At 40.5% G+C, this 17,232-nt stretch overlaps 1 protein-coding gene across 2 annotated transcripts; it reads right to left on the bottom strand.

Annotated features, from left to right (window-relative positions):
* Positions 1 to 657: 657 nt before the first annotated feature.
* Positions 658 to 4,011, bottom strand: LOC147627125 (pentatricopeptide repeat-containing protein At5g27110-like). 2 transcript variants are annotated; one of them, XM_086815729.1, is made up of 3 exons: positions 3,704 to 4,011; positions 3,540 to 3,626; positions 658 to 3,367 (listed from the first exon to the last, which is right to left on the bottom strand). In XM_086815729.1, the coding sequence occupies exon 3, from the start codon at positions 3,246 to 3,248 to the stop codon at positions 897 to 899; it is 2,352 nt and encodes a 783-aa protein (XP_086671855.1). In that variant the 5' UTR covers positions 3,249 to 3,367; positions 3,540 to 3,626; positions 3,704 to 4,011; the 3' UTR covers positions 658 to 896. The 2 variants fall into 2 exon arrangements, with proteins under 2 accessions (XP_086671855.1, XP_086671854.1); XM_086815728.1 differs by having other exon boundaries at positions 3,540 to 3,614; positions 3,704 to 3,987.
* Positions 4,012 to 17,232: the final 13,221 nt, after the last annotated feature.

Genomic DNA, 17,232 nt, shown 5'->3' with positions numbered 1-17,232 from the left:
GAGCAAACTACAACCTGACTTACAACCCAAGTCTTCTGAAACATTTGTTTACACATGAACACCACCTGCCAATTGTGTTGGCAACAAGGGCTGTGGGAAGGCTGAACAAGAAAAATTTCACGCTCAACAACATTCAGTTGAAGAATGGGGGCTAATAAAGGCTTTTTATAGGCCCACATTTGGAAGTCCGCTGCATAGAGCTGATCAAGCTGCTCATAACATGATTTACTCACCAGCACACGTGGGCAGGAAAAAGCTCTTTATAAAAAACTTGAGAGTACATGGATTTCAGATATTTGTTGAATCGCCGTGGTGGACACCAACACATGCTGATTGGTGAGAGCATTAGTGCATACCTTCACTTTTCTGTGGCAAGGCAAACACACCCAGCACTTCCCAGGAAATTAGCATTCACACAGTCTCAACTTTGAGAGGCACAATAAGCCTTTTGCATGACAATGTACTCTAAAGTCAAACTGAGGAGTGGATGAGCTATGCAGTTCTCTCATGGAGACTTAGGAGGCAATTACCTCGTGGCACTGCATACAATTTCTCATGATAAGGGGTTCTAAATCTGGTCCATTCTCTTATAAATCGGTATGCTTTTGGTTTTTCGTAAGCTTTGGCGAACTATCACAAGTCTTGGGTAAAGGAAGATCAGAAAACAAGCATGGTTTATAAAAGTTTAAAATCTGCTGTCTCAAGAGGCTGGGGTGGGGCAGAAAGGTCAAGAAGTTTGGGTATATCACAGCAAGTAGGTGTACAAACAAGCTGGGCAGCAGGTGTGTACAGGGTGGACAAGCGTTGATGTTCAGCCTTGGTACTACAGAAATTCAACAAATAAAGAGCTTTTTCCTGTCCACTTGACGTGCTGATGTCCGCTACTCTCAAGTTTTTTATAAAGAGCTTTTTCCTGTCCACTTGACGTGCTGATGTCCACTACTCTCAAGTTTTTTATAAAGAGCTTTTTCCTGTACACCTGACAGTAGGTTCAGCACAACTTCAAACTGGGGCACATATCCTAGCTCCTCCATTTGCTTTCTCAACCTCCTCGATTTTGCATCCATGTAACCACTCTGTGAATGTCTGTCATCCCCCATAATAAACTCTTGCATATGATCATTTAGCTCGATTGAGGCCTTCCCAGGCTTTTTCCACACACCAGCACACTTTTGCAGCTCTTTTACTTTTAAAACATCAGACATCATGTGGGAATCAGCATAAATATTTGACATGAGCACAAAGCCAGCAGCACTGTCTGAGTCCAACCGTGTAGCTTCAGCAAAGCATTCATTTCCGAGCTCCCTGTTACCATACATTCTGCAACTGGTGAGTAAAGATGTCCATCCATTGACATCAACCTGTGCCGGTATGCTTTGGACTATATCTCTTGCCTCCTCCAAGCACCCTGAACGACCTAGAAGGTCAATCATGCAATTGAAATGATCCACAGTAGGTTTAATGCCATAATCATGTATCATGGATATGAAGTACCATCGACCTTCTTCCACTTCACCTGCATGACTGCAGGCCGTTAGAATACTACTGAAAATCCAGCCATCTGGCTTAAAACCCTGGCTTTGCATGTTTGCAAAGCACTGCCTTGCCAACCCCCAGTCTCCACATTGAGCATATCCTGCAAGGATTGTACCCCAAGATACAACATCACGGTTTTGCATTGCATCAAACACTTTGCGTGCTTCCTCCATGCCACCACACTTTGCATACATGTCAACAAGAGCACTCTCAACTGTCACATCCAATTCAAATCCTCTTCTAATGATCGAGTCATGTATCTGCCTGCCCTCTACTACTGCCCGTAAGCTGCAGCAAGCTCTTAAAATGGTTGGAAATGTGACTTTGTTAGGCTTTATACCTTTGTTTTGCATTTCTAAATAAAGCTCAAGAGCAGAAACACCAAGATCATCCTGGACATATCCTTGAATAATTGAATTCCATGATATCCCATCCCTGCATGGCATATCGTCAAACACTTTACGTGCCTCTTCTAGGCTTCCACATTTTGCATACATATCAACAAGAGCATTTCCAACCACTAAGTTAGACCCAAGGTTGTCCATGATAACTTGCTTATGTATCAATCTCCCCTGCCCTAAAGCCCCCATTATCCCACACGCCTTCAGTACACCCAAAAATGTCACTTTGCTTGGCTTTATACCCTCTGATTGCATTTCCTCATAAAATGTAAGAGCAACCACACCTTGCCCTTGCTCTGCATATCCGGCAATCATTGCTCCCCATGACACCACATCTCGATTCGGCAACTTCTCAAACACTTTGTCAGCCTCCTCTAGACTCCCACACTTTGAATACATGTCAATAAGGGCACTACCAACTAACTCATCCAACTGAAGTCCACTGCAAATTATCTGGTCGTGTAGAAGCCTTCCTTGTTCCAATGCTTCTATACTGCTACATGCCCGTAAGGTGCACAAAAAAATAACTGCGTTCGGTGTAAAGCCCTCTTGTTGCATCTTTTTGAAGATTTCAAGAGCTTGAATACCAAGACCATGTGCAGCGTATCCTGCGATCATTGCACCCCATGATGCCATGTCTCTCTTATGTAACCTCTCAAAAACATGGCATGCCTCTTCTAAGCTCCCACATTTCGAATACATATCCACAAGGGTGTTCCTAGTGATCAGATCTGATTCAAGTCCAGATCTAATGATTTCATCATGTATGTTTCTGCCCTCACCTACACCTTTCACGTTGCTGCACGCTTTGAGAACACACAAGAAAATAAACTTATTGGGCTTTAAGCCCTCCTCCTGCATTTTGAGATATAAATCAAGTGCTTGGTTACTCTCTCCAAGCTTCGTATGGGCTGAAATGATTGCATGCCAAGTGTAAACAGTTGGCTGTACAACCTTGCAAAACACTCTTTGTGCTTCTAACAGACTCTCGCATGAAGTGAACAAACGGATGAGGTGGTCCCCCAAGCATGCAATGGAGCCAAGTCCGCTGCTGATCAATAGCAAATGAACTTGTCTGATGGTTTCTAGATCCTTCTTTTGGATGCAAGCCTGCAAAAGACTATGGATTATGTCCCAGGAAATGGGTGTCACTTGTTCATCCATAAGAACCGCTGCGTGAAGTGCTTCATTCAGCCGTACATCATCGCCACACAATTTGTGCAAGGCTCCAATATGTCCAGCGAGTCTCTCTATTGTCATCCCGACATTAAAAAGGGCGGGCAAGTTTCTATACTGCATACGTGCACCCATTTGTTTCGTTACCAAAACAAGATTTGTCTGACATGCTTAAGGCTTGTGCAAGTTGTGGGGGAGAGGGGTGGGAAACATGTAAGAGCCCCAACCCATGTAGCACATGCACTGTCTGGGCACTGCAGTTCACAAGTAAGGGGTTTTACTCTTTGAACGCACATACAGGATTTTGAGAATTTGGAAGAGATGTTTGTTGATAAAACCCAGAAGGAGTTTATTTTAGCAATTTATTTATTACGTTATTCAAAAAAAAAATTTAAAATAAAGAGGATTAGTGGTGTGTACAGAAACCTGGCGAAGATGTTGGAGCTCAGCTTTGAAAATGTCCAACAGTCATTTGTCTCAGCAGGCCTCACAGATAAAAGTCTTTGAAAAAGCCTGCCCAAAAATCAGTTCAAAATTTCAATGGCAGCTGTATGAACCTATTTAGGTTAGATCTGTAGGTCAAAACTAACCTCCTGTTTCTTTCGTAGACAGAGAAGAGGTCCCAAATCTTAGCAAAGCTTAACACATAGGCAAAGAGAAATTCTGTTGAGGAACCAAAGCTTGTCAACAGCTTAATCATCTTCATCGCCCTGCAATAATTCCTTGTTTTGAAGTTCCTTTTGGACAGAGGCTCTGGCCGAGTTTCGCTACAAAGCACCCCGCAGTACTGGTTGGCGTGGGGGGTACATGGGCGGACAGTGAGGTTACCGCCCGCATGACGTTCCACACTTTCATACAGCCGCACCCCGCCCGAAACTTTCTGCTATGGCCATCCTCAAATTAAAGTGGACAAGCGCAATACAATACTTTTCTTTTCTTTTCTTTTCTTTTTTTTATCAATAATAATAGTTATATATATAAACTTAAAAAGAGGTCCAGAGATACTAAGAAACAAGTAAAAATGTGTACTTCCCTAAGTCCTCTACTTATCATTTTTCACTTCATTTAAAATCTTACAAAGAAAATCCCATCTCTCCTCTTCCATCAAGAAGCTACAGTGCTCCCAAGATATCTGATAACCCAACAAGATACATGCCTCCATCATTGCTTCAGTAGTGCAACCTCTAGGGGATTGTTTTTTCCAACTTTCCCCCCTTCTTGGACCATATCTTCAATGTGGGTTTGGTTCCCACTGAGTAACAAAAGTGTGATCAACATGTTTTTCCTTAAGATACCACCTCTAAGTTCTAGGGCCAAATCTAGGTTCTCTATAAATGGTCAGTCAGTGATGAACATGCAATACAGTACTTTTCTAAGCGTGACCTAAGCTTGAAAAATATTATACTTTCATTTTAAATTTCAAAAAGCCAAAAATCTTTCTTTTTTCTAGCCTCTTTTCTCCCTCTCGTTTGGCCACGTGGAGAGGGAGTAAGTTGTGTTTAATAAAAAAAGTAGATAGACATGTCGTCACTAAAAAAAAAAGTTTAAGGTTTAGTTTGATTTTTCTTATTCAGTGACCAAATTAAATCTTGGCAATATATAGTCCCCCAACTGTTTTCTTTCCCCTATTAATAAAGGGAGAATATTCTTTTTTTTAGGTTAAGTAGCTTCAATGATCTCCCTATTTTGGTAATTTCGACAATAATCATTAGGCCATGCATTCTTTTGCCCTTTCTCCCTCAGCACAGCATGCCATACAAAATCTCGAATCCTCTTTTGTGCCTCACTGCAAAAAATCTCGAATCCTCTTTTCTGCCTCACTGCAAAAATCGAACATCCGTCTTACAGTTCCTAATTGTGTGTTGGCTAAGTTTTTTGACATCATATGCCCATCAAAACCATATAATTACTTCACTAGGTAGTTACTTTGTGCCACACTATCAAGAATTAGTGTGTTATATGGCCAAAGAGCATGGCATCAAATTAAGAGAACCAAAACTTTGGCTTTGTGTCTCACACTTTGTGAGACATGTGGAGCTTATTGCGAGTGAGTTAATGGAAATACCAACCTTAAATCATTTTTTTAGCATGTGTAGCTTTTTGAGACAAGTGGAACTTAATACAAGTGAGTTGGTGGAAAGGTCAACCTTTAAGCATTTTTGCTTGAGGATCTACCAAGCTTGTGGAATGCCACTAGAAGAGAAAGAGAAGAGAGAAAATGAATGAGAGAGAAAGAGAGAGAGGGGGGGGGGAGGGAGGGAGGGAGAGATACCTTAGCTTGTGATAATTGTGTCCATATATAGTGCTGGTGGTGGTGTGGTAGACGCATATAGAACATGGACGGTATGGACGCGGTCACCGCCCGCATATTAAGAATGCGGCTAACTGTCCACCACCCCACCATTGATAATGAACTTAGGTATCCTAGGGAATATTCTCTATACCGTCGACGAGCCAAGGGCTCATGCCCCCCGCCCCCACCAAGGGGGCCATTGCCCCCCCTGGAACCTTCCAGAAGCCTACTCCTCTCACCATCTCCTAAACCATCAATGGTCACAATAACAACCCCATTGGTGTCTAAGTCGGGGTTCCCACTAAAGATACGTGCACCAATGCCTTCTCTTCATAATGGGGGCCTTTATAAATGTGCACCAAACATAAATGTGAGATACATGCTCAGAAGCAGGCATAGAGTGTATACTAACACCCCACCTCAATGTCTGCCCCCGAAGACAGATTATGTTCTTGGCCCAATGCCAAGTCAATGGAAATGACAAGTGAGCTAATCTTTCCCAAGAGCCTTGGTGAAGATGTCGACAAAGTTCTGGTCCATAGAATAGTACTCTAGCTCCACTATCTCATCCTTAATCAACTCTCGTCGTACATAATGATATAGAATCTCAATGTGCTTTGTTCGCGCATGAAACATAGGCAATAGCCATGCAACTCTGGTTGTTACATTGTAAGATTGTAGCCCCACTAATATAAACTCCCATGTCCACTAAAATCCTTCTCAGCCCACTGCTTCACAAGCAGCAAAACAAGTTGCTTTATACTCAGCCTCTGTAGAAGAGAGTGCCATTGTAGGTTGTTTCTTGCTAGTCCAAGAGAAACACCACTCAAAACCTGGTGAGACTGAGTTACATATACCTCCAAGATGTCCATTTAGAAATGCTGATTTGACATCTGTGTGGAAAACTCACCACTGTTTATGAGCAGCCAATTCAAGTACCACCCTAATAGTTGTCATGCAAGCTGTGAGAGCAAAGGTTTAACAAAGTCAAAACCCTCCACTTGTGAAAATCCTTGTGCAAGCAACCTAGATTTGTATTTTTCAAGTGAGCCATCAACCTTATACTTAGCTTTCCAAACCCATTTAGTACGAATTACCTTTCTATTTGGTGGTCATTCAACTAGCTCCTAGGTGTTGTTCTTTATGATGCTGTCATACTCTGATTGCTTCATAGCGTTGCACTTTGGATGTGCCAAGGCTTTGTCCAAGGTGCCTAGCTTCTTCAGTGTTCCCATTATCTCAGCCACCATCAAGGCCATGTTGATAATGAGATCAGATGCTCTTCTGTGATCTGCGTCATCAATCTACTAAATCGATTGTGCTCATCAAAGAGCTATTGTGCCCACTTTGAAAGTGTCTTTTCATATGGTGTAGCAGCAGGTAGGTGTGATGTGTAAGAGACTTCATCCTCTGAAACTCCTCCTCCTTGAGAGGAAATCTAGCTGGTGGATTGGGCTTATGGTGGATTATTTCTCTGATTGATGTAGTGGATGGACTTGTCTCCTCCACTAAGTGTGGCTACTCCATAAATACCACATCTCAGCTGGTGATTATCTTCTTCACCTCTGGATCATAAAGTCAATAAGCCTTTAACTCTTGACTGTATCCAAGAAATATACACTTCTTGCTTTTGGCATCAGGCTTCTTCTTGGATGCATTTGGCATACGCACATAACATTCATAGTTTTTGAAATGAGACATTGAAGGTTTCTTACTAGAGTAGGCCTCCTGCAGTGTGATATCCTTAAGCGCCTTTGTGTAGCTTTAATTGAGGATGTAAACTGTTGTGCTTACTACTTCAGCTCAGAAAGTGTCTTGTAACCCTTTCCCTTTTAGCATGCATCGAGTCATCTCCATGATGGTCCGATTACCACGTTCTACAACACCATTTTGTTGAGGTGTATGAGCAGTTATAAGTTGGTGCTTGATGCCATTCTCCTTGTAGTAGCCATCAAATTTCTCTGAAAGAAATTCTCCTCCTCTATCTGTATGAAACTTTTTCACCTTCTTTCATGTCTCATTCTCCATAAGCTTATGCCACTGTTTAAACTTGCCAAAAGCTTCAGCCTTATCCTCGAAGGAAATAAACCCACATCTTCTTACTGTAATCGTCAAACTAACAGCATAAAGTAAGAAGATCCCCCCAATACAATAGTAGACATCTTACCACAAAGATCAACATGTATCGGCGAGTCTTTATCCTACTGCTCTCCTATGGAAATGCCTTGCATTGTTGCTTGCCCATCATACAAGCTTCAGATGGTTCATGCAATTATGAAAAATTAAAATGCAGGCAAATTGGATACCATTCCCTTTTTCTACATCTCGTTCACAGCACTACAAATTCAATTCGACCAAATCACTCGTGCCATAACCTGATCGTGCTCTTATCTGCAATCGTTGTAAGGGCACTCAGCTACAGATTGTTGCGCCGTACTCCTTTGCCGACTACCTTGCCAGCATCATCTAGGATTTCTGCTTCAGCTTTCTTGAAGCCTGCTTCTTCAAGTCCACAATCTGTCCAACACAGCAACTGACAACATATTCCTCTGGATTTGAGGTACATAGAGCACATTTGATAGCTTCTTCTCTTCACATGTAGGCTTCCACAAAAGATATGGTTCTAGACCCTTTGGCTAGACATTTAGCATTATTCCCAACAACAACACTGATGGGTTTCTTTGGAGGCTTCCAATAACTATACTAGCCCTTTTTACTGGTCATGTGTCAGGATGCTCCACTATCCAAAGTCCATGAATCATCAACAAAAACTAGAGCTTGAGCACATGAGCATACCTTTTTAAAGGTAACCCAAAGTTCAAGCTTGGTCTTAGTGTTGGTAACTGACTCCTTTCCCTTCCATGAAGACTCCAAGGTGCCTTTCTTTTCATCAGCTTGCTTCTTTCTACAGTCTTTGACATCGTGACCCTTCTTCTCATAGTAGTAATAGCTCCCTTGAAATTTCTCATAGTAGTAATAGCTCCCTTGAAACTTCTTCTTCTTTGGCTTCTTCTTCTTGTTATCAGAAGATGCCGCACCTTTGCCTTTAGCATTGGCAGAAAATGCAGCATCACCGCCATCGCGGGTCTTCAACCGACGATCTACTCCTCGAGCAACATAGCACTAAATTCTTCAAATAATAGAGGTGGAACTCTCACCTGAGTGTTTAATGGAGGTTTAATGTTGTAGCCAAGCTATCATCCTTTTGTGGAAGAATTCGGATGCACCTCCAAGCTAGTTCTTCACCCGTCTTTGTACAGCAACCATTTGATCTTGTAAAATTTTTATCCGCGTGATAAATGATTCAGGAGCTTCTCCTTCAACAAACTTCTCAACAGTAAGTTGATTCTCCATATTCTAAAGCGTGGTCTAATTCCAAGTCTCATACTGATCCCTCAGTATGGTCCAAGCCTTTGATGCCTTAGTTATATGTTGAATCAAAGTAAGAACAAAATCACTTACACTGGTGATGATGGCATAAAGTGAATCAGCATTGCACCTCTTCCATGCCCGAAGAAGTGTAGCATCTGGTGGAAGTGTGTTCCTGTTATTATTGGGGTCAAGGGCCCCCACTAGTTCTGCATTCATTCCCAGAATGGTTTCTAGAATCTCATAAGACTCTAGAAACGACATTGATTTTGAATTTTTAGAGAGTGTAGTTTGTCCCATCAAGCTTGCCTTTTGTGAAGGCTCATGGACAAATGCATTGATTTTTAATTTCTAGAGAACAACAATAGCAAAGGTAGAAGCCATCACTCCTAGTATTTTATGCAAAGAATGACTAAACTTTATGCAGTAGTTTTGCTAAGAGCACCTAAGCTCTGATACCATATAAGAATATAGTACATAGAAAAGATAGATAGTAAAACAAAGTGCAATAATAATGCAATAGATAGAGAATTTTAAAATTTTGATACAAGTACAATGTGATGGTGCTGTCCACCCATGCGCTCTCAAGTAGAGCTTAGATGACAATCTAGATAGACTTTGGATGGAGAAAGTACTAAGTGTGGAGGGTGTGAATACTCACAAGCATTTGATACCTTAGCTTGTGTGATAATTGTGTCCATATATACTACTACTGTAGGTGGTGTGGTAGTAGATACATATATAACGCGAATGGTGATGCGGTATGGACATGGTCACTGCCCGCGTATCAAGAACGTGACCAACCATCCACCGTCCACTAATAATGAAGTTAGGTATCCTAGGGAATATTCTAGGAATACTATGTATACCATCGAGTCAAGTGCTACATCATCGTCTATTGCATCATCATACATTAAGGATGAATTCATTGGGAATTCCTTACATATGTTGGAATAATATTGCCAAAGATGTTGTATAAAGTGGGTCTTCCTTTTAGGCATCTTCTCAAATTTTCATTATGCCACTAGCAGCTAAATAATTAATATTACAACATCCAACTTTGAGTACTTATGTGTATGTTACATGTCTGCAAGATCAATTGGTATATGTGATGATCATGTGGTGTGGGTATTTTCTTTATAAATGTATACTTATCATCTAGATAAAAGTATTATGTCCCTTATTGTGTAATAATACGTAACCATGAAATAGTGGTTAACATATTAATAATTCTAATACGGTACAAGAGCCTCCCCATAGTAACTTTATCACCATGCTTTTAGTTTTCATAAATTGTTATATTTTATAGCTACATTTGAGCAATGATGGTTGGAGCCTAAGATAACTAAAGCTATCAATTAATCAATATGTAGATTCCTACCTCATTCTCTAACATATGATAATAAATTTCCATGTCTATATTGTTTATTTCTTGGATATAAAGTGGAAAAATAAGTTATCAGGTCTTATATTGTTTATCATTTAAATACCATTTTTAAAGGATTTTTTCTAGTCTTCAACACCCCCCCACACACACATTATTGAGAAATGTGGTGCCATTGAGTATAAGAGTTGGTAGGGAGTGAGTATGAGTAATCCAAATGAAGTACAAGCCTAGAAAATAGCTACATGAGCAAAGGTGGAATTATCCCACATGAGCTAGCAAAGCCAATGTTGTACCAACCCATATAAAATGGGGTCGTTCAAGCAATGAAAGATGAAGCAAGATCTCAAGCCTCTTTATGAGTACAATTCTTAATCTTTTAACCTAATTGTGCTTGATTCTAAGCTTAATTAGTTTAGTCTATTCATCATAATGAGTAAACTTAGGTTACACCTACCTAAGAATAGTTCACTCTAATCACATTAGATTAGCTTAGGATTAGTTCACTCTAATCACATTAGATTAGTGTAGGATTAGCACAGCTCACCTCCATCACCAGTGTTGTGTACATGGTACTCATGTTTCTCAACATGGTATCAGAGGCTCCCCTCTCCTCATCATGAGCCTCTCCATTATAAGCTTACTTCATCCCTCTCGAATTTATTAGCTTAACTCATGCTCATTAGTGCTAATTAACTCGCTAATCTCAACCTTATCGCTCGTCACACTCTTCTTGTGGACTAAATTTGTAACTGCTCATTCTCCTCACATAGAGCACCATTGCTTAAGCCTTCTTAGGCACTCCTTCCTCTCCTCTAGATGACCCCACAACTTAAAGATCTCGGGTGAAAAATGTTGCAGCACAAATTTGACGCTGCCCTCACGATTGGTCTTTTGGACCATTCACCTCCTCTGCTTCACATTAAGTTAAACCCTCTTAGAGGAGTCTTCCTTACTACTACTTGAAGACCCCACAAACCAAATCTTGTAGCATTTGGTACATGTAGTGCGACATTAGAGCAAAAAGACCAATCATGATTCTTAACCTGATTTCGTGTTTTTCAAGAAATTAGAGCTAGTTTTTTGGGCTTAAATCCTTTCAATCCATCAAGGGTGAGTAAGGTATACTAAACGCCCCTTCAATTCTTACATCTACAAGCCCAATTGGATCCTTCAAGTTTTGATATTACTAATCACTATTTTATAACCTTAAACATGGTCATTAAGGAGTCATTAGCAAACATTGGTCTAATTGAAGGTTAAAATTGGGTTCCTTGGGTCATATTAACCTTGTATGAGCATCAAAATTCATCATTTTCCATTTGGGTTATAGGTGGGAATTAGTTGAGCATATTTCACCACATTTTCACTCTACCAAATTGTAAGCAACTAGCCATTGCCATATTGAAGCTCCAAAGCTCAATTGGTAAGACCTTTGCAAATGACATCCACAGACATTTCATGAGTTGAGAAGTTTATTAGGGAAGGTACATACACCTGGTCAAAGCACCTCACTATTATTAATGGGTACACATGTGTATAAGTTAATCAAAGATGCACAAAATACTTTCCTAAGCATGTCAAAAGCACATAACCATGAGGTGACCACATTACAAAGCATGACACCCATATATAAAGCACAAATGTTACTTAAGGAAGAAGAATGAAAGCATCGAACATAAGTAAAAGCAAAAACAACAAGCATAAGAGGAAACAAAGCTAAAGTCTACACCAAAGGCACAATGAAGAAGACAATGCCAAAAGGTGGACATGAAGATAAGGACAAGCAGTCAAAGGCTAGAGTCAAAGCCAAGAGAAAAAGACCGAGAGCAAAGGAAGCAACAAGGGATCTTCATCAAGCAAAAGGAAGGAGATCTCAAGCAAGCAACATCACTGAGTAACAAAGGAGGTACCAACCACTACCCTAACCTAATCAATTCATATGTTGTAAGCACCAAATGAGTAGGCAAATCTATTTGTTTGTAAGAATGCTTTAGTATATCCACAACCATAATTGCACCCATGTTTGGAATTTCTACACTCATGAAACCTTACACATTGGCCTTACAAATGGCCATGCTCTTGCATGGGAATGAAGTATTAATGAAGATAAAAAGACAAAAACTATACAAACAATAACATATATCTGCTTCATTTCTTTCTAAGAGCTAGGGAGGATTACCAATAAGCATTATCTTCATGGTTGATTAAGGAAAGATAATTACCAATAAGCATTATCTTGATTTATGTGTGGGGTAGCAACCTTAGGATGGGAGGTTATGTATGGTCATATGTATGTGAGAATAATGTGTATGGGTTAATGAATGTGGGGCAAAGGTCATGTGCAATTAGTCCTGTAGCACGTGGCACACAAGCATGCTTCATCATTGTTGCTAGATTATGTAATCAAAGGGGCTGAAGCAAGAGTTTCATGAAAAGCGAATGCTATGGGGTGACTTCTAAGCTTCTGTACACAAGAACATCATTACCCGCTTTAGATGTCCATTTGAGCTAGTGAGTGATCAAGGTAAGCATTTCACCAACAATGTTATCAAAAATCTCACTAGCACATTCATGATTGCACACCCACATGCAAATGGCAAAGATCATTAACAAGTTTCTTATTTCAATATTGAAAAAGACTGTTGAGGCTCGATGCACTGATTGGGAGTCTAAGCTCATAGTAGCTATATGGGCCTATTGCACATCATATAAAGTTACAATTGGTTACACACCATTTAAGATGGTGTATGGACTTGAGGCAACAATGCCTTGGGAGTTTATGATCCATACCTTAAGGGTATCTATAAATGAAAAGCTTAAGGGTATTTATAAATGAAAAGCTTGATGGTAATGAATTGGCTGACTAGTTGTTTGTTTTAGAACAACTTACAGTGGAAAGACAAATTGCAGTGCAAAACAACTTACAGTGGTAATGAATTGGCTGACTAGTTGTTTGTTTTAGAACAACTTATAGTGGAAAGACAAATTGCAGTGCAAAACATGCTGGCGTAAAAGGACCGAAGAAAGAAGTGGTTTGACTAAAATCTCAAGAACAAGGAGTTTGAGGTAGGAGATCTTGTATTTATGTATGGGGTCCGTAGTGAAAAGAAAAAGCTCAAATATACTAGAAAGGGACCATTTAGGGTTTGTGAAGTTACTCCACAAGGTACTATATGTGTTGACATGATTGACAGAGTTGGAATTATCAGTTTCCTTAATGGTAGTAAGTTTAAAAAATACTACGGACCTCTTACCAAAGAATCCTTACATGCTTCTCATGAGAATAAAGTTACCATGGAAAGAGCCACTCAAAAGAAGATCCAAGCCCAACAGGAGGCAAGGGAAGGACATACAAAACTTCAACAACATATCGGAAAGGAAACATTGGACCTACTATACAAGCTTATATTGGAGAGGTAATCGATAACATGGAGGATCACATCCCAACTCTTAGAACACCCATTGAATTGCCTAGCTCCTATGATAAAGTGTTCTATAATGCTATGCTTGACACGGGTGCTAGTCATAATATACTCTCCTTTACTACATGGAATTAGTTGGGTAAACCTCAACTTGAAAAGTCTAACATGAGAATAGATGGTATAAGTGCTAGAAATACCAAAGTACTTGGTTTGCTTAAAACTATGATAACGATCACTTGGTTGGTCTCTTTTTAGCTATGCACATAGGAAATTTAAAAGAACATGTCATTCTTGGATGGACCTAGATGATAGCGGTCCAATGCAAAATTGATAGGGTCATAAGGAGTGTCTCCATGGAAAAAAATCCTAACCCTACACTTTTATACTCCATGAACATTGCCTCCACATCAAATGTGTTGGACCAACAACAAGCATTTGAATGCCATAATAATAAAGTCTCAACATCGACACAATCCAATGTCGTTACCTCCCCACCATCGAAAGCCAGTTCATCGCCAGATAGTTCTTCATCTTCAAGCACCACGTCTGCATCTACCTCCATATAGAAACAACTCCTAGTAGGGCATCAACAAAGAAAGCCACAACCTACCCTTAAGTGGGTCCCTAAAGCCTTTCCACTAGTTCTCAATCACCAACCCTTTATTAAAAAACCCCAGGAGGCCTAGTTGCAACAAAACTTAATCCAAACCAAGAATGTCCCTTATGAAAAGAAGACTTTGACAAAGCCTCCGGTTCCATGAAGTCTCTACAAGTTCTTCAATGCCTACTAAGAATCCATTTTCAAAAGCCCAATACCTAAGGAAAGGCTTGCTACTCAAGAAGTTCTCGCATCAATGTCAACACATCTCAAGGAACTTGCAAGTCATCTGTGCATACAAGTTACCAACTTCTACCCATCTCATAAATGGCTCTTCAATCCATAAACAAAATTGATTTACTAAGCCTAATAAGCATGAAATTAAAAGCATTTACTATATTGTACTATCAAAGCTTTGGGATTTTTTGGCACCCTAGACTTCATTTGCACATGTAAGACCACCACGTATTACCCATCTTTACAGCATAAATGACTATCAAAGTCACTAGAAGAAGATCAATTGACTAATTTTGGAACGTGTAAGATTAAATGACATCAACTAAGTAAAGTATAGCATTTTTGAAAATGACCTCTCTCTCTCTCTCTCTCTCTCTCTTCCCTGTTGAGATATTGAGCTCATCTAGTGAGGCAGTGGACACTGATGACCCGTCTGGGGGATAGGTCCCACACTTACACCACTGGCATGGTTGGTGAGATCATGGGTGATATGCGGTCAGTGGGATGACAGGCTGTGTGACAGCCATTCTAGAGATTGGCATAGTTATAGCTCATTTAGTTGGGTTCACACTATAGAGAACCCTAGTATGTATTTGGTTGAGTACCTTTTCATATGTGTGTACTCTTATCTTTATATATGGTGTGTTGAGTGTTGAATGAAGAAGAAGAAGATTTTCAGCCTCTATTAGGGTTTTGTGAGTGTGTGTGTGCTTGCAAGAGCTCAAGCTCTCTTCTCTCCCTTGCATCTTTTCATGGTATCAGAGCCTGGTTTATGCTAAGGGTTGAGCTACAAGCAAGAGAACCACAGGAAGCGGTACGAGGGTAAGAGCTTCAACTACTCTTCCCTATTTGCGTTGGCGACTACACCCTTGTCGGGAGCTCTATGGGAGGCATCGGCAAACGATCTCTGATTGAGGAGCTTTCTTTGCGGGAGTAAAGCTATAGGGCAACTATACTGTCCTATCGGATAGTGTCCTATTGGACTGATCGGACAGAGTTTTTTGGCCCGTAAATGCATTTCGGGCGCGTCATGACCTCCATTTTTCAGAAAGCAGGCGATTTCGAGCACTGCAGGTAAGTCATCGATTCTCTACAAGACTATGTTTTAAGAACTGCAAGAAGACAGATTGGTTGTGTAGACACTGTGTGTTGCAAGGAGGTCAATAATTGCCATTGGGTGTATGTATGCACATTGAGGTCACTGGTTGTGACATTTGAGTGTACTACAGTACTGCTGCAGAAATATAGTAGTTTGTGCAGGACAAACAAGAGTGTTGTTTCTGGTAAATTTGTGTGTCTGGCAAGATATCAAATAATGGCATAAACTAGATTGTTGCTGAGAAGCTTGATAAGAACAACTTCCATGCTTGGAGGTTCAGGTTGACGAATTTCTTGATGGAAAAGGGTTACTGGGACTATATAGAAGGTGAGCATGAAGAGGCACCAGAGATACTGGAGATCAATCTGACTGCTGCAGATGTGAAAGAGTTCAAGGATTGGAACCAAGGAGCTAGAAAAGTTATATGTATTGGCTCTCTATCAGTATACAGGACACCATGATTGGGCACATACAGGATGCCAAGTCCCCCAAGGAGGCGTGGGACACCTTAGTAAAACTCTATGAAATGAATACCAAGGCACGAAAGATACTATTGAAGAATGAACTTCATACTGTGGAGAAAAAGAGTATGTCTATGAATGACTATGCATTGAAGATAAAGGGTATTGTGGAATCCCTTGCATCTATTGGTGTTTCAGTAGATGATGTGATGATAAGGTGGAAGTCTGTCTACGTGGTCTCGGGCCACAATACAAGGCGTTCAAGACGTCTATTCAAACTCGAGAAAACATTCCCAATTTTACAGATTTGGTGTCTATACTGATTATAGAAGAGAAGAGCTTGGGTGAAGACCAACAGTCTTCACAAAGAGCAAGAAGTGTATCTTCTTGGGGTCAGTATGGAGTCAAAGGCTTACCAACTATACGACCCAAAGGCAAAGAAGATATTAGTCAGTTGTGATGTGGTGTTCAAGGAAAAACCTTATCAAGTGGAGGAGAAGCCTCCACTTGTTAGTCAGTTGTGATGTGGTGTTCAAGGAAAAACCTTATCAAGTGGAGGAGAAGCCTCATCAGGCGAAGGATCCATCCACACTATCCTTCAACAAAGAAGTAGCTCAAAGCAAACACAACCATTAGTGATAGTACTATGTGGATTTATCAAATGATGAAGAAGAGAAGCCTACAACACCACAGAGGGGGGCATATCTTAAATGGGTGAAGCAGCATTTGGATGGGAAATCTCCATTGATAATCACAGAAGAGCCAACAGCAGCAGGTGTTCATAGATCTAAGAGAATAGAGAAGAAGAAGAGGGTCTCCACTCACATTATCAATATGGCCTTGATGGTTGAGATAATGAAAGTATAGAAGTTAGCCAGCTTGGAGGAAGAATTAGTAGATCCAAACTTGAGAGAGGGCTTGGAGTTAGAGTATGACTTAATTTTGAACCACACTTGTTGGGATCTTGTTGATCATCTTGTAAGACGGAAGGTTATTGGCACCTCATGTGGGTTTGGAAGACCAAGTATAAGTCTGATGGTATATCAGATAAGTACAAGGCAAGGATCATGGGTAAAGGGTTTTGGATCGGTCTTGGCACTTTGCCAAGTAGGATGCATGCTTGTGTGGGATATGTGACCGAATATTATGAAAAGGAACCAAGGACACATTGTTCTCCGGTTATAGGGCGCATTTTATGGTCCCACTTGGATGATGTGGTCAGTTGGTCATCTTGGACCAAGTCTGTGGTCATC

This window comes from Cibotium barometz, chromosome 21 (assembly GCF_041138505.1).
Source record: "Cibotium barometz isolate CiBa-2024 chromosome 21, ASM4113850v1, whole genome shotgun sequence".
In the NCBI taxonomy this organism is placed as follows: Eukaryota; Viridiplantae; Streptophyta; class Polypodiopsida; order Cyatheales; family Cibotiaceae; genus Cibotium; species Cibotium barometz.
The sequence above is the reverse complement of the archived record's forward strand: the minus strand, read 5'-3'. Positions and strand labels throughout refer to the sequence as shown.